This window comes from Molothrus ater, chromosome 21, assembly GCF_012460135.2.
Source record: "Molothrus ater isolate BHLD 08-10-18 breed brown headed cowbird chromosome 21, BPBGC_Mater_1.1, whole genome shotgun sequence".
In the NCBI taxonomy this organism is placed as follows: Eukaryota; Metazoa; Chordata; class Aves; order Passeriformes; family Icteridae; genus Molothrus; species Molothrus ater.
In genome coordinates this window covers 8879434-8905529 of record NC_050498.2, presented here as the reverse complement: position 1 = coordinate 8905529, position 26096 = coordinate 8879434, and the positions used below count along the sequence as shown (strand labels likewise).

Below are 26096 nucleotides of genomic sequence, written 5' to 3'. Positions count from 1 at the left end.
AAGAAGCACAGAGATGCAGCCAGTGTTTTCAGCTACTTCATTGAAAAGAAAAGAGAAGCTTTGTTGTTAGATGGTGTCACTGAAAATCAGGCCACTTAACTCTTCCAAACACTTCGTTTTCCACTTCATAACATCTACATCTAAGGGCCCATCCTTTCCCTCTCCAGGGGTTACTGACCCCACAGCATTGCTGTATTCAAACTTTGGAATTAAACCAGCATTTCTGTCCTAACTCAAAACAACACAGCACCGAGTTTCAAAGCTGCTTAGATATTAGTCCCACTTTCCGTGTGAGCTGCATACCTAAACACTTTTTCTAGAAAAATATCTGAGCCAGGGAAAACAGATGCCATTTCTGGACGCAAACTAATTTATTCAAGAGCATATTTCAAAAGAAAACCTGTATCTGTCTCATTCCAAGCCTCTCCCAAGAGCTACAGCAGCATTAACTAGGGCAGCGCCTTCCTCAGGTTTCCTGGGAGGCAAAGCCAATTTCCAGACAGCAGGACTCCCTTAATCGCCACCGACGAGTAATGACACCGCAGTACACATCTACTTTTATATCCATCCCTTCATTTCCTTCCGTATTATTGCCCTCCCAGATTAATTTTAATTGAGACTTTCAATAAACAGCAACAGGACCCTCCCCCTCGTTTTGGCGGGGTTGAGGCTGAGGGGAGGCGCGCCCTCCTCACGGGCCATGGCGGGGCCAAGGCCGCGACGTTGCCAGAGCTACGCCCAGCTCGCAGCCTTCCTCCTCCTCACTCCTCTCCTTCCTCCTTCTCCTCCCCTCACGGCTCCTCCTCTTCCTCCCCCCGCCGCGCCCTCTCCCACCCCCTCGGCCCCGGCGATGGCGGCGGGCGGCGGGCGGGAGGCGCCGGGCGCCCCATGAGGTACCGTGAGGGGAAGGGAGGAAGGGGCCGCCCGCCGCGTCCCCTCACGGCGCGGGGCAGGGAGGGGGACACGGGGACGCGGCTCTGGGGTCACCCTTCCCTTCCCTGTGTGGGGGTCCCGGCGGTTCAAACCCACCCGAGGGGTTCCCGGGATGAGCCCTCCTGAGGGGCTCCGGGCGGTTCGAACCCTCCCAGGGGTCCCGGTGAGGTGCGGGGGCAGCTCCCGGAGCGCGGGGGGAGCGGCGGCCCCGGGAGACGGGGAATGCTCCAAGGGGCCTTTCTCAAGAGCCTTATTTTAGTTAATTTTTTAGTGGGGAGAACAAATTCTGGGTGCGTGCGGGAGTCTTCTCTGCAATCACATTTAATAACTCGGTGATTTGAAAGTTTGTGCCAGGGGCGGTGCGATCCTCCAGCTCCGGCTTTTTGAGCACTGAGCTGTCAGTTCTTGCAGAACCCAGACCCAAAACACCATCAGGGCGAATGAATTATGTTTTTTACTCCTTCCTGTAAAAGCATCGCTCAGTAACACTGTAACACTGTTCACTAGTCATTACCATCTCCACTTCATCGGTTTTATTCGTGTGCAAAAAAATACAGAACGAGAATTTAGGTTGTTTTGGGGTATGATGTCATCTTTGGCCAACGAAACAAAAACAGTAGTAGGAGGAACAGCACTTGTAAATATTAGTAAGTTCTCATATTCATGTGTTAAAGTGGTTCTACTCTTAAGTGTTACCTTCTTTTTTAAGGCTAAAGAATTTGAGGTTTGTGCAAATGCATCCAGAACTTTGTTTCTGTATCCCCAGTGAACCTAGCTGTGAAAAAAAATATTTTCAAAGAGGAATCCGTAAGAGTTTGAACAGTAGGAAAATGATTATATCAAAATTCTCGGTGTTTCAATATTACTCCGTAGTGACAAGGATTGTGTCAAATTCAGCTTCGAGGCATTCTCCAAAATCATTACTCTGATGTCACACCAGTCCAGAGAAGTTGATTTAACCCTATTTGATCCGAGTAAAGACTCACAGAGAAGTGAAAAAGTGCCCAAAAGATGCCAAAGGAAAGATAAATCAGCCCTCATTTGGCTGCATTTCATTTTTCACTCTTTTAAATGCTTTAGAAAATGGCCTAACCTGGTTCTGCTCCCTTCCCCAGACAGGATAATCTCATTAATCTCATAATGGCCCTCAGTTTTGAGCATGCACTGGCTTTTGACTGGACGTGTCCGAGCCAGCGCTCACCAATTAATGGATGCATGGAAATGTCCTCCCTGCTTCCTTCCCATCAGTGTTTGCTCCTTCTCTGGCCCACTGCTGCTGCTATTTTTGTGAAATTATGCAGCACTTCCAAGATCTCTCCCGTACAAGCCAGTGCCGGTCTCCTGTCCAGTTCTGATTCTCACTTTTAGCTGTTCCCAAGGCAGCCAGGAAAATCTGCACATGGAGGGAAGGAAACAATTTTAATTTGGGACACAGGAGAGGGGGTGTGAGCTGTGGAGAGGGGAGGATCTCAGGCAACAAACTCGGGCCGGATCTCAGAGAATCTTGCACAACCTATTGGATTTTTATTTTCCTGAACTATTTCTCTCTTTCTTTCAACTGTTTATTTCCCGCTCTAGGAGACACGAATCAGAAAGAGCCCCGTGGAGCAGCCCCCACCATGCACCCCGCCTGTGCCCATCTCCACAGCATCCAGGGCAGCGGTGGTGACTCCTCCTGCTCCTGCTCCTGCTCCTCGGCCAGGGTGGCTGCGGAGAGCCCCTGCCCCGGGGATGTGCGCATCCAGCTGGGCTCCGGCGCGCCGGAATCCAGGGAAAGCCCGAGCTCCCGGGGCTCGCAGAGCCGCGGCCATGGCGAGGCAGCCGGGCCCGAGGATGCGGCTGCGGAGCCCGAGGAGCAGGGCGGGAGCTCCCTGGCCGAGCTGCGCTGCCTCCTGCAGTGGCTGCACAGGAGCCTGCCCTACCTCCTCATCCTCGGCGTCAAACTCCTCGTGCAGCACAGCACTGGTAGAGTAGAACCAAACCGGCTCCGGGGGAGCAGGCCCTCCTCCCCTCCCCTCCCCGGCCAAGAAATGTACTAATAACCCTGCCTGGAATGTAATTCGATTTATTTTTAGCTTTATTTTTGTTTGCTTTATTCATCAGAAAGAGAGATTTACTAAACTACATTTCAGTGGCTTCTGTTTCCTTTGCTGGCATATGTACAATGTGCTTAATTATCCTGGCTTGAGAGTCTGAGCTATTAATTCTAATTACAAAGACATATTAGAAGTGGCTGCTTTTTAACCCAGTTCAGTGATTTTTTTTTTTTTTCCTTTTCATGTTTATAACTGATCCTATTTTCCTAATAGGCATTTCTCTTGGAATTGGGCTGCTAACAACTTATGCATATGCAAACAAAAGCATAGTAAATCAGGTTTTTCTCAGAGTAAGTATCACTCTATGCAACAAAATTCTTTAAGTTAAGGAAGACTTTAACAAGTTAATCCATTTTTGAAAGAAATTTGAACAGACATGATGTTTTATTTACTTAATAATATTAGCTATCAAGACAGAAGTAAAGTCTTAATGCTTCTGTACAGGGGAAGTTCTCAGATAACAAGGTTTCCAGAATTCAAGGGGGTGTTTTTTCCCCCTCTGACTTTGACTATTGAAATCACTTTTTTGTAAGTTATGGATTACCTTCTTAACTCAATCTGTGGGATGCAATAGCAGTTGACAGTTTAAATCTTCAGCTCTGTGTTCACTCCCAAAAGGAAACCTGCTGTTTCTTCAGAGTGGGGGTTGGGTTTTGGTCATCTTTAGAAAAAACCTTTGTACACCTAGAAATTGGTAGGTTGAAAACACTAAAATTACTGCTTTACCTTTCCATGGAGGTCTCGTGTTTTATGGGGTCTAAACCCCCTAGGATAGTGTCCTCTGGTAGACCTGGTGTAGGATAGTGTCCTCTGGTAGACCTGGTGTTTGGGAGGGATCCCAGCACAGTTCTGAGGCAAGGACTGCCATGTGTCTGTGCAATCCATCCCCTTGCAGGAACGGTGCTCCAAGTTGCAGTGCACGTGGCTACTGCTCTACCTGAGTGGATCATCCCTGCTCTTGTATTACACCTTCCACTCTCAGTCCCTGTATCACAGGTAAGTGCACAAACACCTCTACCCCACCATAAATCACCCAGACATTAACTATCTGCTGTTTTTCTTTAATTGTGCCATTGGTTTGTCTTTCACTTTAATCTCCATTCCTCCCCTTCTGCCAAATTTAACAGGTGCTGTCCTTAAAAACAGTATGCTGGAATTTCCTAGACTCCATACTTGATTTAATGGCATGACTGTAGCCCAGAGAACATTCCTGCCTTTGACTGCCAGCTCTGACCCTTGGGAATGCCAAATGTGGCATCCTGGGGCTCTGTGCAGTTCATGACTCCAGTTGATTTTCCCCCTTGACCATTCTGTAGCTGCAGCCTTGGCTGGAAATCAAAGGCTAAATGCCAAACTGAGACAGCAAACTGAGCTCTGCAGGATGGGGCTGTGAGGAAGTTCCAGCAAAGAAGGCTCCAGGATGGAAAACTTGTCAGAGATCCTCAGTGATCCATTTACAATCAGCAGTTCATTTTCTTAGCAAATGTTCCCCCTTGGTGTAAACCAGGTTTCCTTTTTTAATTAAACCTGCTGTGATAATCTCAGGTTACAGTCTCCTGTAAATAGGGTGCTCCAGTAACTTCTGATACTTCTTTTTGCAGCTTAATCTTCTTAAGCCCCACTGTGGATTTTATGAACTTTTGGGAGGTGCTTTGGATTGTGGGAGTCACAGACTTTATTCTGAAATTCCTCTTCATGGGCTTGAAGTGCTTTGTTCTCCTGGTGCCTTCTTTTATCATGTCCTTTAAATCCAAGGTAAGGAAACAAGCTGTAGTTTGGATTCCTTGTGAAGATTCTCTTATGGTAAAAGTAACTAATTATTAAATTCTACCCAGAGAAAAATCTTTCATTAAATGTCTGTATATAATCCACCACTACACCGTGGGCAAGAAAACCCTGTGGATTTCATGTTCTTCTCTGCTTGGTGCTAAAAAAGGTTTTCAGTCAGATCAGAAACAATTGCTTGTATTATATCATGGGATAAATGGGTTTATTTCTGTCTCCAAGTTGGGGGTTGAAGCAAACCCTTTATTTTCTGCTCTGCAGGAATGTGTACACAGGCAGTTGGCCTGCAGCAGCTGGAGCACAGCAAATTTTGCACATGTTCAACAAGAACTGTCAAGATTTTAAGATCTGCACATGCATACAGCTGTTTTTTTCTGTCTCTTCAAAAATAATCCTGAATTTTCTTTGTTGTTAATAAACTTCAGGAATATTTGTGGCAGATCAAGGAATTTGATGCATAGCTTAATTTCTCAAATCAGTGAGGTTTAATAATTTTCTCAGAAGCTTACACTCACTGGTGGTGTATTTATTTTGTATTTTTATCTGCTCCCCGAGGTGAGGCAGGCAAAACCAATTACATTTTATCTTAAAATTGCAATTACTAGTGCTGGTTCAGAAAAAATAAATTAGCAAGTACAGTTTGATGTGGTAGCATTTGAACAGGGTGTTTTTTATCTCTTATAATGTACCAGAACAAGTTCTTCTGAGGTACAACTGCCTTCTCTAAATACTGATTTATAATCAAGATCTCTTTTTTTTTTCCTACAGTGATGTAACATGCAAAAAATTTACTGAGAAATCCATTACACCAACTATGGCTAAATTAAAGAAGGAATCTGGTCAAGAGCAGCAAATTGTGGCATTATCCAGTGTGCATTATAGAAAGAGTTACAAATACAATTTGAAGAAAAACTTACTTTATTTCCTTAAAAGTTAAGCTAAATATTTATTACACATGTACACACACAGTGTACATGAACCTTCTTGTCACTTTTAAACCCTGAGTGCAGGACACAACTCTGGCTGTGAACAATTTGGGTCATTCTCCTTTTTCATGTAACTTTACTTTTTTTAGTGCTTATGAAATTAAGTCTGACGGCCTTGTTAAGTAGGTGGGCACCTGCCAAGCCATCCCAGTTCAGTCTATAATTTGATTTTCTGCAGTCCAGCAATCAATTCTGTTACTGTGACTTGGACAGTTGTGAGACTCATCCTCTGATCTCTTTTCCTGTGCTCCACATTTAACTGATTCATTAAGAGAAGAAGCTACTCCAAAGAATAACAATGCATCTTTTCTGTGTATTTTGCAAATCCTTGGAGTTTTAAATCTTGAGCTGTTCCTTTGCATGTCTTGCTCAGGGCTACTGGTACATGCTGTTAGAAGAGCTCTGCCAGTATTACCGTATGTTTGTCCCCATACCAGTGTGGTGCCGTTACCTCATGGCCCATGGGGAGCTGGACACTGCCCTGGGATGGACCCTTGGCATTCTGCTGGGCCTCCTCTACCTCATCCTCAAGGTATGCAAAGCTTTGGACTCTTCTCACATTTTATGTGGAGTTCTTCACGTGGTTTTCTGCAGGAATAATCAGTGGAAGGTTACAGACACGACACATTCCTGAATGTTCCCCTCTGAGCTCACTGCCAAGGTGCTGCAGTTTGCTGCAGCCTTCCAGGAGAACTGGCTCAGGACTGAAAATCATCTTTGTCCAGCACTGGATTGGGATTTCAAAGCAAAGGACACAACCCCCATGGGTCCCCTCACATCAGACACAGAACCTGCGAAAATAAAGATAAAATTACAGCTAAAAGAGTCACCATTTTCCAGGCTGTAACTTGTGTAGTATGCTGTGGGACAAGTTAACCATCTTCCTGCTGCCTCTGCTTCTCCAGGAGCCCACCTGCCCCAGTGTAACCAGTTTGGCTTTCAGAATGGCCAACACTTCCTCGTGCCCTGGTACCTTAATTCCAGGACTAAAGACCATTGCAAGTATGATAATAATGCTGATGCATTTGCACTCCAATGCTTCATTTCAGAACCTCAACACTCTTAAAAACCAGACCCCCACTAGGAAAAACTTCAGCCTAAATTCTTCATTTGGTCACATTCCAAACATTTAAAATAGGGTCAGGCTGAACTATTGCTGTGCTTATGTGATTCCAACATCCAACCTGCAGTGAGACTTGCAGTGCTGGAATCAAAAGCTTGGGAGCTTTTTAGTTCACAGTGAAAAAACCACGAAGCATAACTCAAGTTTTCTTTCCCATTTCAGCTTTTGAGCTTTTTTGGACAATGGAGAAACTTCAGGCAGGTCTTACGGATATTTTTCACACGCCCAGTGAGTACTGAATTCTCTTCTGACAAAACCATAACCCCAATTCACGTGAAAATCCCTCTGGAAATTCCTCATTCCCATTCCTTTGTATTGGGATTTGCTACATTTGTTTATTTAGCAATAAACAAATGCATTTTAAATGAACCCCTGGATACTCATTCTCCCATTTCTGAGTTCCTTGACTGAATGATGCTGGTGTCACCTGAACAACAAAATCACCCACAAAAAACCTGCACATCCCTTCAGATAAAAGAATGTGAAATAATCCTTTTTGTCCTGCTTCTATTTTAAAATTTGCTGTGTTCCTTTAGATTGGGGATTTAAGTTTCCCTGACATAGCAGCCCTTATTCCAAATTCCTTTCTGTCCTGGTATTTGGGTGGGGCTTTTTCATCCCCCTCAAAATTCAAACTTGCTGCAAATGCTTTGTTTTGCAGCACTATGGGGTGCCAGCCAGCAAGAGACAGTGCTCTGAATCTGATGATATTTGTTCCATTTGCCAAGCTGAATTTCAGAAGCCTATTCTGCTGATCTGTCAGGTAATGCACATAATCCCAATTATTCTTTTTAAATTAAAGAATATTTTAAAATACTGTTACACAAGACAACATACAATCAGATGAGTGTATGTTTGATGATTATTTTTAAAAATCAGACTGTACAAATAATATAAATGGAAGAGCTTAGAAGCTCTAAGTTGTCATTCTTTTCATTCCAGCACATATTTTGTGAAGAATGCATCTCTTTATGGTTTAATAGAGAAAAAACCTGTCCACTCTGCAGAACTGTTATTTCAGACCATGTTAACAAGTGGAAGGATGGAGCCACATCTATGCATCTCCAGATTTTCTAAAGCTTGTCAAACAGTTTGGGTTCCAGTTTGTTTGTTCACGTTAAGGTTTTTCAGTTTACTGCACATTAAACTGTAGGTGGCACAAGGAAGGAGTTTCCAAATTCCACATACCATGTATTTAAAACAGTGCAGAAAATGGCAACTTGACCTTTTCTAAGTCGAGAAAACTTTTCAGAATGAATGCAGAAAAAGCCAGCATTGCTTCTCCTGTGACTCTCACAGGAAACAGTCAAATCCTTGAAATGTGCTGCATTACCTCTTAATTCAACGTTTTCTTTTAGAAGTTCTGTAGGGTTCCAGACTGTACTAAACTGTATTCATCCTTCTAACACAACTCAAGCCAAAAGGCCAACCCACTGATTTTATTAAGATTATGAGCAAATTTTATCCTCTGGACTGCAGTGAGAATTAGAGCTGCTTGTGACTCCTGGCATTAAAGATCTTTAATGCTTGCTCAGGAAATGGGAAAAATGAGCTTTTTAATGCACCTGGAACAGCAACTATTTCTCACTGCACCTGTAGATAAGCACAAGAATAAGGTATTTCCCTTTTAGGTTCTTGTAGGCTTCTAATGGATCCTTGGCTTAATCTTTTGGCTTTAAACCAACCACTGATGTTAGTTTTTTACTTAGCATTTTATAAAGCTGGTATTTTTAAAAGAAATCTTTAATACTATATTTTTGTCATAATAGGAGCCAGATTTTCTTACAGGGGAGAATCTATTTTATACTCTATTTGCAATTTGTAGCTTGCATAAAAATCAGAGAGAATAAATGCATTTGAATCGATTTGCTTGGTGCATGTTGAATAAAGGAAGAAGATTCCTTATTGTTTTGGTATTAACTCATGTAAGCACATAACAGCTGCTCACTGCCAGGTGTATTTTTCTGGTTGAAGAAAACAAAAACCCTTTAAATTTATTCATGATTTTTTAATGTTATTTCTACAATTTATTCATGATTTTTTATGCTATTTCTACCACTAACTTCTGTGTAACCTCACTTTCTTCCCTGATTTTCTTTTTTCACTTTGCTATTCAGATCAGACTGAAAGCATAACTCAAATGATTGTTACAGGAAAGTTACATTTAGTTACCATTAACTCAGCTTCTCTTGCCTGAGGACATTTAGAAAGCTTGTAAATTCAGGAAAAACAATTAGAAAGTGAAACACTCACTTGAATACCCCAAAGGTACAGCTCCAAGGGCAGAATCCAGTATTCAGAATAAAAATCTAATGATATGGAAGATTCAAACTAAGAAATATAATTACATCTGGCCTGTAACCTCACCAAGGTTATTTTATGGAACACAGCAAAGTGTTGGTGCTTGAAATCAACCCTGATTCTTTGGTCTTTGTCTCCAGCATTGTAGGAACAACTGCACTAAGTGTGGAGATAGGTCAGAAACAGGGACCAGGGAGCAATTTCTCTTCTTTCTCTCTTTCTGTTGATGTTTCTATCCAAACCCAGTAATATTAACAAAATGTTTTATTAAAAAAACAAGAATAAAAAAAAAGAGATGTTGGTCAACCGGTTCAGATTTCCACTTCATCAATCAAACAAATCATTCTCATCTTAGTTAGAGACAGGGGAAAAGGGAGTACCTGACAGGTGGAATTCATCCTCTGTGATCCATGGGCTCCTCCTGATCCAGGCCAGCAGCTCTGAGCCTGCAGGGACACACAAGGTGAGAAATGACAACCAACAGCCACTTTCTAGGAGCCCCAGAGCGCAGGGGAAGCAGCAGAAGGAGCCTCTCCTGGGTCTCTGTTTCTGAGGGAATTCCTGCTCCATTTCCCATCAGAGCTCCCAGCAAAGACAATGATTTACATCTCCTCTTATACTTAGGGCCTACCTACTTCCTAAAATAAAAACAAATAGGTCACTTGGATTAACATATCTGTAAATTTGCATTTAGTTGCTATTCACATCCACCTCATGTAGCTCTTGAGGATATTTAGCTGCAGGAAACTGTGAGAGATGGAAAGCAGGGCAGGGATTACCTTTGTTTCTGCTAAGGCAGCTCAGGGTGTTCCTGCAGACAGCTACAGATGGATTTAGCCTAGAAAAGAGCAACTGGAGGAGTTCATATATGGCACCTGCACACAAGGATTTGCAGGAAAAACATTCAGGTAATTTGCTTTGTTCTTAAGGATTTCTCCTTTGGATAAACTGAACTGGGAAAATGAAACAGCAGCAAGCCTGCTGTAGAGACAGAATTGAAATCAACCATCCAAAGCCCAAACATCTGCCCTAAAACCACAACAGCCTCTGTGTTTGATGCACTTTTTGATTAACACTGAGAGCAGGATGGGAGTTAACAGTGAAAAGAGAACAGACCCAAAATCACCTTCAAGTGTACACTTAGAGTGGACTCAAATATCAATGTTCTCCAGCAGTTCAGCTTTAAACAGCACAGCAAGGAAAAAAAGGGATATTCAAAAGAACAATTGACTCGTTGATTTTTATCTTTTATTATGAGCTAATACCAGGATGACATTCAAATGTCAGATGGCACAATTAAGACAGTCTTGGTAGGAATTATTCCAGCATTCCCAAAATTACAATTTAGTACACGAATGGCGTCAGATGTATGCATCACTCCCACAGAGAAAAATGTTGGAATTCTGAATATCTTCTACCAGAATAGTTTCTGCATCAAATGGGAAAAAGAAAAACTGCTGGTAACACAGCTGACCTAGAAACCTTTTCTGGTAATGACCTGCAGAACAAAATATTTCCCTATTTAACATCTAGTAAAAAAAAATATGACTTTTGTTCAAGTTTAAGATTTAATACTTTTATATGGTTAGCCACAACAGGTATTAACCTCAGTTTTACTATATTTTTGTAATGCTACAAAAATCCTATAAAATCAAATTATAGTGAATTTTTCAGTGATTATAATTAAAAAAGCGCAGCTTGTACAAAATAAAAAAAATAAGATTCTATACTCTAATGAAAAATTTAAGACATTTTTAAATGAACAAAAGAAAGCACTTGTTAAGCTCTCCAATATTCAATGCATTCTGCACTTATCTGAAATAGCCAGACAGGAGCTAGAACTCCACTCCCCTTAGTTCACAACTAGTAATTTTGACACTATTATATATATATATAGAGGATCTATGTCTGATATTTTTACAAATAAATACAGGATAAACCATATTGCATAGTGTGTGCTTGCTGTCTGAGTCACACTCCCAAAGTTTCACAGTTATGGTAGGGAATTCAATTTACAATTAGGGGCTGAAACATTGACAGTACATGGAATTTCCTTGGAAAACCAATGGGTTGGGTTTGTGATTGATCAGTGAACTCAGACAAACAACTCTTGCCATTCTTGCCAGCCATTAAACCAATTCCACTGGACAACTCTGTCCAGCCAAGCAAAAAGCAACTGTTAGCTGTAACTAGGACCAAGAGAGATCTGCCTCTAAAAAGTTCTTTTTTTGTTGTTTTTAAACCAAGTTCCTTCATCCTCAGTGAATGTCAGGAAGGTCCAGGTGCTGTGTGTTTGCAGATAGGCCCAGTGCAAACACTCCTGGATTTTGGTTCCACCAAATCACCCGTGGCCACGTCACCAACTGAACAATGGCAATCCTCCAGTATGTCACTGTAAGGTAACTTGATTTTCCTGCTAAAACTAAAAAAAAACTTAATATTTTTCAACAAAAGGCTTATCAGGAAGTTAAAAAAAAAAAAAAACCACCTCATTTTTTCTCAATCATAACCATTTTTATGTGTTGGTTCTTTGATAGCATCAAGGTATCTCTGAATCCTTCTGCCCTGCCGATTCCAGCAGAGAGCACTGGGATTGGATTCAATGCTTACAGAGAGTTTTATGGCTTGGATCCTATGGCTCAAAAAGATTCAGTATCCACAGAGTAAGCAGAATCTAGAATAAAAAAATCCCTACTGTTGTGAAACACCAGAAGTCGACTTTGCACAGTTTGACTAAAAGATAATGCAAGGTGTGGCAGGCAAAAAGTGACAGGACTTGTATGCAGCTGCATGATCATCTCCACACACACGCACACAGCACCCACACTCTAACCTAGGGTAAAGCTCTGCAGATATTAACCCTTTCACCAGCTATGTTCATGGAAATGCTTTCTCTTTAAGGCAGGAAGTATTTAAAGTAAGGTAAAGTTTTACCTTTATTTTATTCTTTGTACCTGTAAGTCAGTTGTACAGATCGTGACAATTTTAAAAACATAAATAGTGTCCTTAAGAACATGTTTGCTAAATTAAAGTTTTTGCTAAAGTTCTGACCCACTGTGGAAGACATTCACTGAAAGGCCATTGAACACTTTTCTCATACAATCAGCAAATTTATTGCCCCAGCATAGAAAAAAAATGTTGATAAATTTAGAAATGTATAATGGCAGGAAACTACCATAAGCAAAATTTCATTAATAATAATAATAATAATAATTTTAAAAATCCTCAAATTCTTACCCACTGGTTACAAAAATATTTGATTTCCTTATACTCTGGAGGATTTGTCTGTGTTTCCTGTGGTACTTCCTAGAGATTTCTACTGACCTTGTGTTCTGCTCACTGTTGATCTCTCTGTGGGTAAGAATCTGAGCTGCAAGCTGTGCCCAGCTGTACCAAAGTGATGTTTCCCAGTGAAATGTCTGCTGAGGACAGGCATGAAATAAGCAGGACGTGTGTGAGCCCATGGCTTCCAGTTAAGCCTAGAACATAGCAGCACTGCTGTTTGATTAAATCCATTTGTCTGTGCAGGAACAAACGGGGATTTCAGCTGGGGAAGCAGGGAAACAGTTCTCTCCCACCCCACACTGCCAGGCTGGTCAGTGACTGATTCCCTTATTGATTGGTGGGTTCATGAGGAGGAGGAGGAGAATCAGAACTAGAGCCTTGAACTTTCTTCACAGCAACCAATTAAGTTTGCCTTTTTCATTTGGGGATACTTTCCATAATGAGCTGAATCAAAAAATCTATTTGAAAAAAATATATTTTTATATATATATATATATAAAAAAACCTCATTATGTTTTGAATGTGAAACACCAATTAAGTTTAGCTTTCCTCTTTGATTCCACCCCATTGTAGGAAACCGCTTAACGAAGCTTGCATGCTAATTAGCCCTCAGCTGCAAGCCTGCAGGCATTCCAAACTCTGCCTAGTGAAAGGGCCAACCCTCCTCGACACATTCACGACTACACCAGTGATTCTGAAGCAACATCCTGCCCCTTAATACTGTCAGTTTCGAGCTCTCAAGCTGAAAGATCCTTGATAAGGTGAGAAGATGTCACTGGAATCAGTAAGATGATGTGCCTAGAGTTCTGCAATACCATTTGCTAAAGTTTGTTTGTTTTTTTTTATGCACCATTGATTGACAGGAAAAAAAAAAATCCGTTTTTCTTTGCTTTCCAAGTCTCTCTGTGCAACGACCGATTCTTTGATACTGTCACTTTTTAAAAGTAAACCGAACAAGCCCTCAGATTTCAGCTCCAGGGGGGCTCCTGTCCGTTGTGGTGTGCACCTGGCAGGGCTCTGGGGTGGTGCTGTCATAGGTTCATGCGCAGGTGCTCCGGCCGTTTGGAGATCATGGGGAACGCCTGCTTCTTGTAGGGCCCAGAGTTTGGCTGCCGGATTGGAAGTGGTGCTGAAGCCTCTCCACAGACTGTCACATCCATCTGCTCGATTCCACTGGTCTCCATCGGGTACTCCACGGGTGCCTGGGTGGTGGATGCGCCGGCAGAAGCACCTCTTCCCCAGAACTCCCCAGGGGAAAACTTGACAGGGCTTTAAAACAAGAAATACAGAAAATCAGAGACGCATACACAGCACCAAGGGGTTCCCTTACTCTGCAGGAAACTGCACTCAAATTCCTATGGAGGAGCAATTCTAATTCTTCCTTCCACTTCCAGGAGTTTGGGAAATTCCCATGTCTGGCTTCTACCACAGCCTCTTGTAAAATTCTCTCCTGTCGAGGTGATAGCAGAAGGGATTTTCTGTACTAACACAGTTCTTTAGTGCTCGGGATGTTCTGAAACAGTTTTAGCTGTATCAAAGTCACCACTGAGGCTGTATCAGCACTGAAAAGCAACAAATTATAGAACTTCATGTGCTGCCCAACACCACAGATTTGTCTTTAATGATGTGGTTTATAAAACAGAATCACTTCTAATGGAAGTGCTGGGCTTACTCAAAAGCAAGGCTGTATTTTGTATTTTTACAAAATTTCTGTATTTCTGCTTCAACTACTTGTCAAAAAGTGCATTCCAAAAAAAAAGACAAAGAAGATAAAGTACCTGACAGGTGTCCTAGGGCTACCTATGAATCTGCGAGGTGATCGAATTTTTGGTTCAAAAGAAAATTTCTCTTTTACGCTTTCAAGTACAGATGGAGCCACATACGTAAAACCCTGCAAAACAGGAAAAAGGCACTGCAACTCACAGGCAAGGATGCATTCAGGATCGTTTGGGCACTTAGGAAAATCTGATTATTACAGGAAAATGAGAAAAAGAAGAGTCAGTGTAGACAGATGAACCCTTACTCACTCCTTGAAGCAAACAGTGGCACTGCAGGGAGTTGCTACACCCCAGCTATTTCTCCTCAGATCCCAGATTCCCCCAGGCACACTCAATTGAATGAATTTTGCACACTCAATTGAATGAATTTTGCTCTCTGCGCTGGCCATTGTTGTCTCTGCATGGCTGTGACAGCACAGCCATGGGCAGGGTTCACAGTGCAGCTCTGAATCAGAATGCTGACATTCCACAAGGGCAGCACTGTTTGTTGGCTGCTGGACAAAGACAATGTCAGCAATAACCAAAGTATTTCCAAAGCCTTCAAACATTTCCCACCTGTTCCAGGATTTGGGTTCAGTTATGAGAGTTTGCTTCAAGGTGTTGCAGTCAATAGAATGGATTGAGCTGAAATGCCCCACTCCCAGCAGCAAAGCTCCCTCTCCACAGGCACTGCTCACTCACCAGAAAGACCTGGTTGGCACTTTCACTGAGAGTTGAGTCATCTGGGCTATCAACAGGTGTCTGACGTGTAAACTTTGAATCAAACTGGCTCACATCCTCTTCAGATTGCTTTGCAAAAACAAAATGATTAAGGGTTTATATTACAGATATCAACCAAATGGCTCAGCGGTGAGCAGTGCAGCCTCTGGATGGAGTTCATTCCATGGGTTTTTGGCAGAGCTCTGCTGGAGGAAAACCCTGGAGTGGTGTCGGAATCCTGTCGCTGCCACTGGGAGGTCACTATGGGCACTGACACTGAGAAATAAAGGCAAGGGGGAGGGGCAAAAATTATGGATCAAAAAGGAACACGAATTAAAAAGATGACTTAAAAAAAAAAATCTAAAAATACAAACAAAAACTTTTAGAAATACAATGCCAGTTTCTTGCAAGTTTAGCCCTTGTCACAACCAGTATAGAACAGTTGCAACTATTTAGTTTTTGGAGGCCTCTCCAGATAGTTTTGTCCCATTTTTGCAAATACAGGAATGTTTATAGTCTGAGGGACAGAGGACAGCTCTGGAGTAAGTGATTATGAGGAATATTGTTCCATTTGCTCAAAGAACAGCAGTAATTCCAAAATCCCTTCTTTATTCCCCTGTGTCACTGGAAAGGCAGCAGGTATTCATTTGTGCAGGCCTGCATGCAACCATGGAAGCACAAGTTGGAAAACCATCTGCTTTATACAAGAAACTTCCATAACATTGCTACTACCAGAAAAACCCAAAACCACCTTCAGATAAATATTTGGAAATACCAATCTTGAGTCTTTCTGAGGGGAAAAGGGTCTGGAGTCCCCATGCTGTAGAATGCTTGACATTAGTGATGCTGAAGGCAGTTTCAGGTGACAATTTTAGTAGCTGGGAGTTACAGAGGTGGCAATACCCACAGCTGCTGGGCTGACTGCACCCAGAGGGAGAAACAGACACCATCCAAATACAGGATGGGATGATAAAAACTTCATCACATCACTGGTTTGAGGTAAACTCTAACTCCTGCTCATAATGCACAAGAGATGCATCGTGAAGATTAATAAGCAAACACAGAAAATGTTTAATTAGGTGATTTCATTTACTTTTGCTTAGCAACTCTATCTAGTTGAATCTAAGTGCTGACTTACTGCAGAGGGTTTAGAAGCTGATCTCAGAGTGAACTGCACCTGCAGGTCTGTTTAACCTATGGGTCAGAAGCAGGAGGAATCCAGACTGAAGCAGATCAGGTGCCAGATCAGATCTGCCAGCTTTAACCGAGGGTGAATCTGTCCCCTGAGTGATGGAAGCCAAGCACCAGGAACCAGTGGCACTCCAGTTTGTACAGTGAACCTTTCTCAGCTTTATTAGGAGCTTTGCTAAAGGCACACAGGGCACACCTCTCTCCCAGTATTCCCAGTACATACCAATAAGGGTTTAAAAGGAGGCTCCACCTTGCGTGCCAGCAGCTCGTCCCAGTTGATGTGTCTGAAGAAGGCGTGAGCCTGCAGCAGGGACAAGAGCACAGTCAGCACCTGCCCCCAGGGCACAGAGCTCCACCATGAACACCTTCTAGCCAGACCCTTGCTCTGGGGTGGTTCTTTCCAAAATCACATTTGGTCTAGTGTGGAATATTCTGCAGCACTACCTCGGAGAAGCTGGAAGAGCTGGGAACTGAGATCAGTCAGATCCAAGTCAGCCACACGTCCCCACTTCCTTGGAAGTGTCAGAAAAAGCCAGTTTACATGCAAAACACCTCTGCACATTCTAACTTCAGAACTAAACCACGACAAAACACTGCATTAATGGCAAATTAGCAGAACTGTGAAATATGGAGGACTCTCTAATACTTGTCAATATCACCACAAAAGCAAAGCCAAGCTGGAATTCCACTCTTTTCCCTTAGGGAGCTGCACTAATACAGGGTTGGCAAGGCTCTCATCAGACTGCTGAGAGCATCCTCAGCCTTCCAGGGCTGCACAATTAGCATTGTGCAACTGCTAGAGAAGATCTACTGCAAGACACAGCTAAAGAATAGAAGTTATTCTCTAAATCTCACATTATCAAATAGCCAGACAGCTGCTTTTGTTAAGCTTTAAAGACTTCAGGTTTTGATGAGTTGTCACATGTGGCTGCCTTTCTGCTCATTACCCTTCAAGACAGACACTGTCCTTCCCTGAGGTGCCTTCAAAGCTGGTTTATTTTCAATGAGGTCATTTAAGAAGTCTCAAGTTAAGTTCCAGTTACCTGAACTTCTCCAGCATCTCCAGGACCAGCTCCTAGACGTGAGGCAGCATTTCTTTTTAGCAGCTTGATGAGAAATAACACCCAAAAAAGCAGAATTAGTTATGCTGTTACAACCAGACTAGTTCTGCCATGAATCATCACTTCAGTGAGTACTGTACAGAATGAATACAGAACGATCAGGAAAGTCTGCATTCACTTGAAAACAGTTGTATTTTCAAGGGAAATCACTTCCTGTACCACTCAGCAAAAAAGTGATTTAATCAGTAACAAATCAAGCTTGAACTGAACAGCCACAGTGGTATCATTGTATTTCTATTTTCTACATACAAGTGGAGTACTAACAATCATTAAAATTTCACCTTTTTAAGCAGATCTCTGGCTTCTTGTGTGAGGTAGGGAGGCAAGTTGAGTTTACACTTGAGAATCTTGTCAATTGTTTTCTTTCTGTTCTCCCCAGTGAAAGGAGGCTGGAAAGCACCATTGAAAAAGGAGGAAAAACAGGACTTGTTCAGATCTTTAATTTGTGTGTGCAGAACTCACTTCAGTCATTTAGAAAGCAGGTAAAATTACGGCAAATAGGCACTGTTTGGATAAAAGCAGCTCATGTCTATGGTCAAACTGGAGAGCTGGGTTTTGGTTCTTTCTTACTTGCAGTGTGTATATATACAATCTATGGAATATATATAATATATATAATATATATAATACATGCAGCTGAGTTAGGGTACAGGGAAGCAGAAAAGCTACAGAGGGAAAACCATGCAATTATAACTGTGCACCTACTGCTCCAGTCAGCATGTCATACATTAATGCCCCCAAACTCCACCAGTCCACAGCACGGTTATGCCCACTCCTCATCAAGATTTCAGGGGCCCTATAAGCAGAAAAATCAAAAATATGAAAGTGTTTTAATGAGATTAATACGAATTGTGACTGCTAGTTTTCAAACAAAACCCCATTTATCAAGTAAAGCTGTCCTAAGTGACTGAACAGTTAAAAAAGGCAAACCACAGGCATTACCCCCAGAGCAGAGCAATATTTTGTATTTCATGGTGCAGCTCACATGTATTCAATTGTTCCACAGAATGTGTGTGTGACTGTTCCATCGTGAATGGATTCTTTACATAACCCGAAGTCAGTCAGTTTTACATGACCTGAAATTAAAGAGATCAGATTTAAGACTTGTCAGAATTCTGCCATTTGTAGAAGTAACATTGAGAAAAATTAGGAATTTTTAACGTGGATATGTAATTACTCTGAATTACTTCCACATGTGGTCTGACAAAGCAATGCAGCTATAGAATAGAACAAGGTAATCACACTTAGAGAGAAAACCAAGTGCTGCCACTTGACAAACTACCAAAACTTATTCAAATACAGACAAATGTATTTAAAGACTTGAGAGCATCATTTAGCTAAAAAAAGTAGGTTACTGAATTTTACTGCCTGCTTCAAAATTCACAGAACCATCTTCAACAAACTGTAAAGTGCCCTGAATAATTCAGTACAAAGACTCAGACTAAGTAAATATGCTGTTTAGGAAACCATGGAAATTCTGGGTGGTACAGACTGTCAGACTAATCATGCCACAGTCACTGGAGCAGTGCAAGCAGGAACTGGAAGTGCTGTCAGTGGGGAGTGTCAGCTGCTGCCTCAGTCATTCCAGCCACAGATGATCTGGCATCCTACCCAAAGTGCCTTTGCTACCATCAGGCATCCCCATTGACTAAAATGTCACAGGTTCCACTCACAATGATCCAACAGAAGAAAAAAAAAAATCCAGAGGTGCAGAAATGGCAAATCAACCCCTCAGAACGTGCCTGGCCCATGGAAGCTGAGCCTGCTGTGGCCCATTCAAGCAAGGAAGGAATTGGTGTTTGTTTGAGGGCAATCAGCTCTGGCAGCTCTTCACTCATGCCAGGAGTGGTACAGCCCTGCCTCTGTCCTAAGGAGAGTCACCTAAAAGTGAGGTGTGTGACCTTTGGGAGGATTGTTTTCAGAGCACTGGCTCATGCCCACAGTTCTACCTTGGTGATTGAGCATGATATTCTCTGGCTTCAGATCCCGGTAGATGATTCCTTTCTGATGCAAGTGCCCCAGTGCCATGGAGATTTCTGCCAAGTAAAAGCTGAAAGAGAACAAAAATCAGACATATTCAATCATGCAGAGCATCTTAAGCAAATCTTTCACAGTTTTCAACACCCAAAACTTGATCACAGCCCCACGGACAGAGCCTCACTGAGCAGCCAGCATGGACCCTCCTCTGTTTTAGGACTGGAGTTCCACCAGCACAAACTGGTGAGGGCAGCACGTGTACACCCTCCCCAAACCCTCTGAACTGCTCTTTCACTACCCTCTAAAATGAATGAGTAGTTAAATATAGTTTAAGCACTTGGAAAAAAACCCAAACTATTAATTTACAAAAATAGCTTCACTTACCAGGCTGTGTCTTCCATAAATATCCCTTCTCTCTCTAACTGCATAAATAGTTCTCCTCCTGTCATGAGAAAAAATAGATTGTACTCAATTAAAAGTATCATTTTTAGTCAGTCAAAAGTCTATTTTCTAGGAAAACTATAAGCAACAGGTATTTTTGCCTGCTGTACCACAGGCTGTTTCACAAAAAAACAACTGAGCCACTGTTCTGTTACCCTCAGGATTCCAGCAGCCTGAAGAAATCAGCATTTTAAAAACAAGAGCATTTCTGTCCCTGTTTTTTGTAGGTACAGCTTGAAAAAATTGCTTCTAATGTGTGTCTGTTTCCCTAACCATGAAATAAAGGTAACACTTTCTTCTGTCACAAAGAACCTGCAAGGACTAAACCCTCAGGTAACTCTGTAGGATTGCACAGAACACACAAAAATGACAAATCCAGTGGAAGGAAAAGTCTTAAAAACCCCTTCTCTCCTGTACTCTCATGAAAAACAACTATTTTATGTTTCATTCCTCTTTATTGTATGAATTAAAAAGTTTATTTGTGTTCTTCCATGTATTTTTAATAGAAACCTGTTTCAGTTTAAGACACCAAGCCATCATTAATTTTTTACTTGTAGGGCAAGAACCCCAAATTCCTGATTGTGCAAGACCCCGAGAAGGAGTTAAAGAATGTCATCTACTGACCACTGAGATACTCAAGGATGAGGTAGAGTTTTCCACCAGTCTGAAAGGCATAAATTAAGTCTACAATGAAGGGATGTTTCACTTCCTCCAGTATATTCCTCTCTGCTTTTGTGTGAGCTGTGTCCTTGGCATTCCTTACAATCATTGCCTGTAAAAAGCAGGGATGTGTGAGCACAGAACATGCTAAACAAGGCAGACTTTTATACTGAGTTCAGTTCTGAGTTTATTAAATTACAACACTACATAGGAGTTAGCAACAGCATTAAAAATTACATTTCACCACAATATCTACATAAGAGGTTTCTTACAGAAATTTAAGTCTTTATTTCATAGAATCACACAATAATTTAGCTTGAAAGGACCTCCTGACCTATTTAAATGAGCTGCTGAGAACTACCCAGACAGAAAAATCTGAAGTTTAATTTTAATTCCAACTGTATCTGAGTAAAACCTGTATATATCCTAGAACATATTTTTAGGTATATTAAATAATTAGATAATTCTAAAATGGAGGCATAGATTATTTTTTTTTTAAGATTCAGAGAGTAGTGAAATTCAGGTTACCTTTTTAAGAACTTTCATGGCAAATATTTTCCCGGTGTTTGCTCCAGTTACTTTTCGTACTTGAAACACCTAAACAACAGCAACACAATGGCAAACACACATTTCAGCTGCATGAACTAAAAAGCAAAGTTGTGCAAGAGAGAGAGAGAGAGAGAGAGGAGATCACCCACAAACTACAAGGCAGAGGCAGAAAGAGAAGAGATCACCCACAAACAACGAGGCAGGAGGCAGAGAGAGAGATCACCCAGAAATTACAAGGCAAGAGAAAAAGAGAGAGATCACCCACAAACAACAAGGCAAGAGAAAGAGAGAGGAGATCACCCACAAACTACAAGGCAAGGGGCAGAGAGAGGAGATCACCCACAAACAACAAGGCAAGGGGCAGAGAGAGGAGATCACCCACAAACTACAAGGCAAGAGAAAGAGAGAGGAGATCACCCACAAACTACAAGGCAAGGGGCAGACAGAGCAGATCAGCCCCAGAGCAGGAGGCACAAGGTAGAGAGAGCAGATCACACCCAGAGCAGGAGGCACGAGGTAGAGAGAGCAGATCAGCCCCAGAGCAGGAGGTACAAGGTAGACAGAGCAGATCAGCCCCAGAGCAGGAGGCACGAGGCAGAGAGAGCAGATCAGCCCCAGAGCAGGAGGCACAAGGTAGACAGAGCAGATCAGCCCCAGAGCAGGAGGTACAAGGTAGACAGAGCAGATCAGCCCCAGAGCAGGAGGCACGAGGCAGGGGCTGGATGCAGAATGACTCTGGGACATTCCCTGCTGCTTCCAGCCCTGCCAGGGACCTCAGTGCCCACCCTGGCAGCTGGGGCTGGTTCTGCCCCGTCCCAGCTCTGGCAGAATGGACTTTTCAGAGAGGGGGGAATGAGAGCAGAGCAAGGGAGCACTGAGGGGGCAGGACTCAGTGCTGAGGCTCCTGACCTTGCCGTAGCCGCCCTTGCCCAGCACGCGCAGCAGCTCGAAGCACTCGGGCCGGATCTTCTCAGGGCCTCTGTTCACGCTGGTCTCTGAAATCTCAAACTTTTCACAATGTTCCATCCCACTGCAGGAAAGCAGAACAAGGCTGTGAGTCCACCTGGTACTGAGCAGTGAGTGACTGAAAGCACTGACTCCCTGGGAAGTGTCTGAGTAACAGGGGCAGAGATGTGGAGGGCCCCCAGCACCAGGATTATTGTTTATTGTGTGCAAATGCACCCTGCACTGAGAGGGCTGCCTGCAGATTTTGGGGATTTATAGTAGCAAGATTTCCTTCCATCCCCTTCAATTTAATGCACAATCCATCTGCATTACACCAGAATTAAGTTTAGAGGATGGAAACCTCAGATATTTCTTTATATCATTATATCCATATTATATAGTTATATCCATGTTGTATCTTTATATCCATATTATATCTTTATATTGTTATATCCAAATATTATTCAAAGGCAAGAGATTTGTTAGGAGAAACAAGGATCAAAAGACAAACAGCAGCTTTCACCAGAATTCTTTTTATTATTATTATTTTATTTCAAGATACAATTGACAAATTTTAACGTGAGGAAATAGTGAAACGTCTAAAAACGACTCAAAATGGAACCAGAATGACAAAATTTTCTATTTACCTTAACAATGTAACAAATTTAGAAGTTATTGTGGTGGGCATGAATGGTACAGAATATTTTCTAGCAGCAACTTACAGGTCATATTGGCCAACTCCTCCATGGTCCATGCTCTCACTTAATTGACCCTGGGGATGAGAAGGGTAGAAGGAAGATGAATTAGAAAAAGGAAAGTATTAAAAATAAATGCACTGATGTGGTTTACAACTTTTTTAAGTTGGAAAAGACAAAATCTCTATATAATTAAATAGGTCAGGAATAAAAATTATCAGCAGAAGATAAAAAAAATCTACTAAATTCTGTGCCAGATTTGCAGTCCAAACAGTGACACAGGGAACCCCTGTCTTACCTGGCTGCATTGTTATTCAATCCCTCAAATATCAGAGGTGCAATTTCACAGCCCCAAGTGAACTTGAAAAATGTTAAGGTACTGCAATTTTCTTTAAAATTCCTCTTACACAGAAATTTTTGAGTCTTATTGCAGCACAATGCAAATCAGATCAATAATAAAGATTTAACTGGGACTCCTCTGCACTAAAAATCTACTGGGAAGGTTTTATGTTTTACATTGGTAAGTGAAATCCCAATGGTGATGAAAGAATGTGAAACACATTTTCTGACCAATAATCAATACTGAAGAAGTTCCTGCACTTCAGCACCAGAAGCAGTCACCATTAAGGAGTGGGGTTGAATTCTACAGAGATATTTCCACCAAAGAATTTTTAACCTGATCCCTTCCCTCTCACTGGCTCTGCAAAAGTGCAAAGGCAGCAGACAGCTGGAATGAATGCAAATAGAAAGTCAGGAGCAGGCTCCTAGTGAGCTGCAGACTGCACTGTCACATTCTTATTTGTAAAAGTATGGACACAAAATAACAACTGCGAGTCCGTGCTGAACAGCCTGGGACCTACAGACTGAATCTAAATAGACTGAGTGACTTGTGAAATTCAGAGAAGCAGAAGAAAAAGAAAACCACTGAGATCTGCAAAAATCAGCCCAAGCAAGGAGTGCATTTTAAAATATTATCCAAGTGAAAACACTAACCAAAGAAAACTTGAAAGTTTCACCAGCTTCCAGACCATTTCAACGTTAAAGTTTACAGAGGCTGGTTTCTTTTGGGTGATCTAAAGGGGAATTTAACTCTTGGATCCACCTACGAACACCACGGGCAGTGAAGGAGTCCAAAAGATCAGGTTTGTTTCCAGCTCAGAGAGCTGCCAGCTCATGGCCTCCTGTTGACATTTATTAGAGAAATCCAGCTTATTGACATGTTTCACAACAAAAGCCACCAAAGCTGCCCTTGACCCCACTCTCAGATGCCAACTAATGAATTTTTAAAAATTCAACCCAGAGAATAAACACCCCTCAGTTCCCAGAGCAGCAACTCCTGTTACCCAATGGCTCTGGCAGAGTTTACGTGTGCTGCTCTTGCTCCTGTGAACTTTGGGTTTCATTCTCAGTATTAATTTAACCAAAAGTCACTTCAGATCCCATGCTGGTATTTTTTCAGGGCTCCTTCTCTTTCACAACACCAAGAAAGGCACTGGGAAGCCACCAGTCCTTCAGTCCATACATTGTTTCCTTTATTACAAACACCTAAATTAAGGCTGAGGCTTTTTTCACCATCATAATTAGTGTAAACAACCACATGGCTTTTGAGGAAACTCCTTTCAAACAACACTTTAGATTTTCCAGGATAGCTGTGCCTACTCAAAGCCACAGCTGAGCAGTCTGGGCTCCTCCTGGACTCACAGTTTTTGGGAAATACCATAAAATTGACAGCACAGTCCCGAGTGTGCCCCTTGATGTGCCCTGCTCTGGCTGCATCCTCCCTCTGATCCTAGCAGGACACACACACACCCTGGGGTAACTCCACTGGAATGTTGGCCCCTCACACATTCCTGATGTTCCCCTCCTTCCCTGCTCTTACATTTCCTTCTCTTTGGTTGTTTTCATCTCAAGCCCATTCTCACCCTCCTTTATCTGTTTGCCAAAAGGCACCTGAGACCAATCAAGGTTGCCAAAGTCCATAGAGATGCCGGTCATGGCAAGGTTTTAAAATCCACAATGGTTTCATTGTTCCCCGAGACTACAGGAACACAAGAGAGACCAAACTCAACTTTCTGGCCACCTCGATCAGAACCTGTTCTTGGCAGCATTAACAGGGTGATGCAAGAAACGTTTTCCAAAGCCAAGTGTTTATTGATTATTGAGGGGACAGACAGAGCTTCTCCTCCTGCAGGCTGAGAAGCTTTCAAGCCTTCAGCTGTCAAAACAGCGTCTCTGCAGGTTCCATGGAGTGGGGCTAACAGAATATCTGCTTATCTCCCCAAAGCAAGTACCTGGAGGGAATCTACAGCAAACATGGAAGGGACTTTTTACAAGAGCAGGGAGGTTTAGATTAGATATGGGGGGAAATTCCGCCCGGGGAGGGTGGGGAGACCCCAGCACAGGGTGCCCAGAGAAGCTGTGGTTGCCCCATCCCTGGAAGTGTCCAAGGACAGGGCTTGGAGCCACCTGGGATAGGGAAAGATGTCCCTGCCCACGGCCTCAAATGATTTTAAAGTCCATTCCAACCCAAATAGTTCCATGACCTCAAAGACTCCAAGACTGTCATTAGTATTAAAGAGCAGAAAATAGATGCACTGGCAGTTTGAGCAACAGCAAAGGGTTAATATACAAAACAATATCGAGAAGCAACACAAGACCTAGAAAAACATAAACAGAGATGATGCAATAGAATCCCCCTAAGGCTTTGGCAGGACCCAGATGAGCATCACGAGCAGCAAACTGCAATTTATTGTCAGGTGCGCTGCACGGAGAGCACGGGATGCGCGCAGCGCTGACCCGCCTAACGCAGCGTTTCAAACCTCGCCTTTTAATTTTGGCGCGAGAGCAGCGACTTTACACGGCTCCAGAAAGATCGGCATTCCCGCACTGACGTTCGGACATGTGACAATACAGGAATAATTACAACAACCCCGCTGCGGAGCTTGTGCCGCGCTCCCGACACCGAACTTCGGCGGGGAGAGCTGCGGCGCTGCCCGCGGCCCCGGCGCGCTCCGGCCGCGGATGTCCCGGGGCGGCGCGGGCGGTTCGGGCTGTGCCCGGCCCCAGCCGCGGCCTCGCCGCGCTCCCGCCGCCGCCCAAGCGCGGCCCCCGCCCGGCCCTGCGGCGCCTCCCGCGCCCTCCCTCTCTCAGGCCCCGCGGCCTCCCCCGCTCCCTCCCCGGCCCGGCTGCCGCTCTCACCCCCTCCTCCAGCTCCTCGTCCGAGCCCGCCTCCTCGGGCTGGTCCAGGTCGATGTCGAACACTCCCGCCATGGCGCCGCCGCCCCTCGCTGGCTCCGCCGGGTGCCCGGGGCCTGCGCCGCCTCATGGGCCCGCGCCCCGCAGCGCCGCCGCGGCCGCCATCACCGGCTGCGCGGCCGCAGCGCGCCTGCGCCCCCGCCCCGCCCGCGCCCGCCGCGCACGCGCAGCGCGCGTCCCGGCTCGGCCGAGCCTGCGCGGTGAGCGCGGCCGCCCGCCCCCGCCAGCGGCGCGGCGCCTGCGCGGAGCCCGCGGTGAAGCCGCGCAGGGCGGCGC

At 43.4% G+C, this 26096-nt stretch overlaps 2 protein-coding genes across 4 annotated transcripts; one reads left to right on the top strand and one right to left on the bottom strand.

Moving 5' to 3' along the window:
* Positions 1-811: 811 nt before the first annotated feature.
* RNFT1 (ring finger protein, transmembrane 1) lies at positions 812-20347 on the top strand. 2 transcript variants are annotated; one of them, XM_036394897.2, is made up of 9 exons: positions 812-893; positions 2512-2898; positions 3243-3319; positions 3925-4025; positions 4631-4784; positions 6174-6332; positions 7086-7151; positions 7585-7686; positions 7866-8788. In XM_036394897.2, the coding sequence occupies exons 2-9, from the start codon at positions 2553-2555 to the stop codon at positions 7998-8000; spliced, it is 1140 nt and encodes a 379-aa protein (XP_036250790.1). In that variant the 5' UTR covers positions 812-893; positions 2512-2552; the 3' UTR covers positions 8001-8788. The 2 variants fall into 2 exon arrangements, with proteins under 2 accessions (XP_036250790.1, XP_036250791.1); XM_036394898.2 differs by lacking the exons at positions 812-893; positions 7866-8788 and adding an exon at positions 20274-20347 and having other exon boundaries at positions 2455-2898.
* RPS6KB1 (ribosomal protein S6 kinase B1) lies at positions 10451-25920 on the bottom strand. Of its 2 annotated transcripts, XM_036394895.2 has the most exons (15): positions 25764-25919; positions 22593-22642; positions 21835-21955; positions 20905-20973; positions 20341-20488; positions 19660-19717; positions 19248-19348; positions 18284-18374; positions 18004-18094; positions 17580-17687; positions 17221-17283; positions 16401-16478; positions 14969-15076; positions 14288-14400; positions 10451-13778 (listed from the first exon to the last, which is right to left on the bottom strand). In XM_036394895.2, the coding sequence occupies exons 1-15, from the start codon at positions 25833-25835 to the stop codon at positions 13541-13543; spliced, it is 1509 nt and encodes a 502-aa protein (XP_036250788.1). In that variant the 5' UTR covers positions 25836-25919; the 3' UTR covers positions 10451-13540. The 2 variants fall into 2 exon arrangements, with proteins under 2 accessions (XP_036250788.1, XP_036250789.1); XM_036394896.2 differs by lacking the exons at positions 10451-13778; positions 14288-14400; positions 14969-15076 and adding an exon at positions 15105-15262 and having other exon boundaries at positions 25764-25920.
* Positions 25921-26096: the final 176 nt, after the last annotated feature.

What these genes read in the sequence shown, in the direction of transcription:
- RNFT1 (XM_036394897.2), top strand. Translation starts at nt 2,553, where the DNA reads ATGCACCCCGCCTGTGCCCATCTCCACAGCATCCAGGGCAGCGGTGGT. An exon ending in TAAATCAGGTTTTTCTCAGA is followed by an intron (nt 3,320 to 3,924) that starts GTAAGTATCACT and finishes ATCCCCTTGCAG; the next exon opens with GAACGGTGCTCCAAGTTGCA. An exon ending in CTATTCTGCTGATCTGTCAG is followed by an intron (nt 7,687 to 7,865) that starts GTAATGCACATA and finishes TTTTCATTCCAG; the next exon opens with CACATATTTTGTGAAGAATG.
- RPS6KB1 (XM_036394895.2), bottom strand. Translation starts at nt 25,835, where the DNA reads ATGGCGGGAGTGTTCGACATCGACCTGGACCAGCCCGAGGAGGCGGGC. An exon ending in CATCCTTGAGTATCTCAGTG is followed by an intron (nt 19,718 to 20,340) that starts GTCAGTAGATGA and finishes TTCTCATGACAG; the next exon opens with GAGGAGAACTATTTATGCAG. An exon ending in CCAGAGATCTGCTTAAAAAG is followed by an intron (nt 17,284 to 17,579) that starts GTGAAATTTTAA and finishes TTTCTCATCAAG; the next exon opens with CTGCTAAAAAGAAATGCTGC.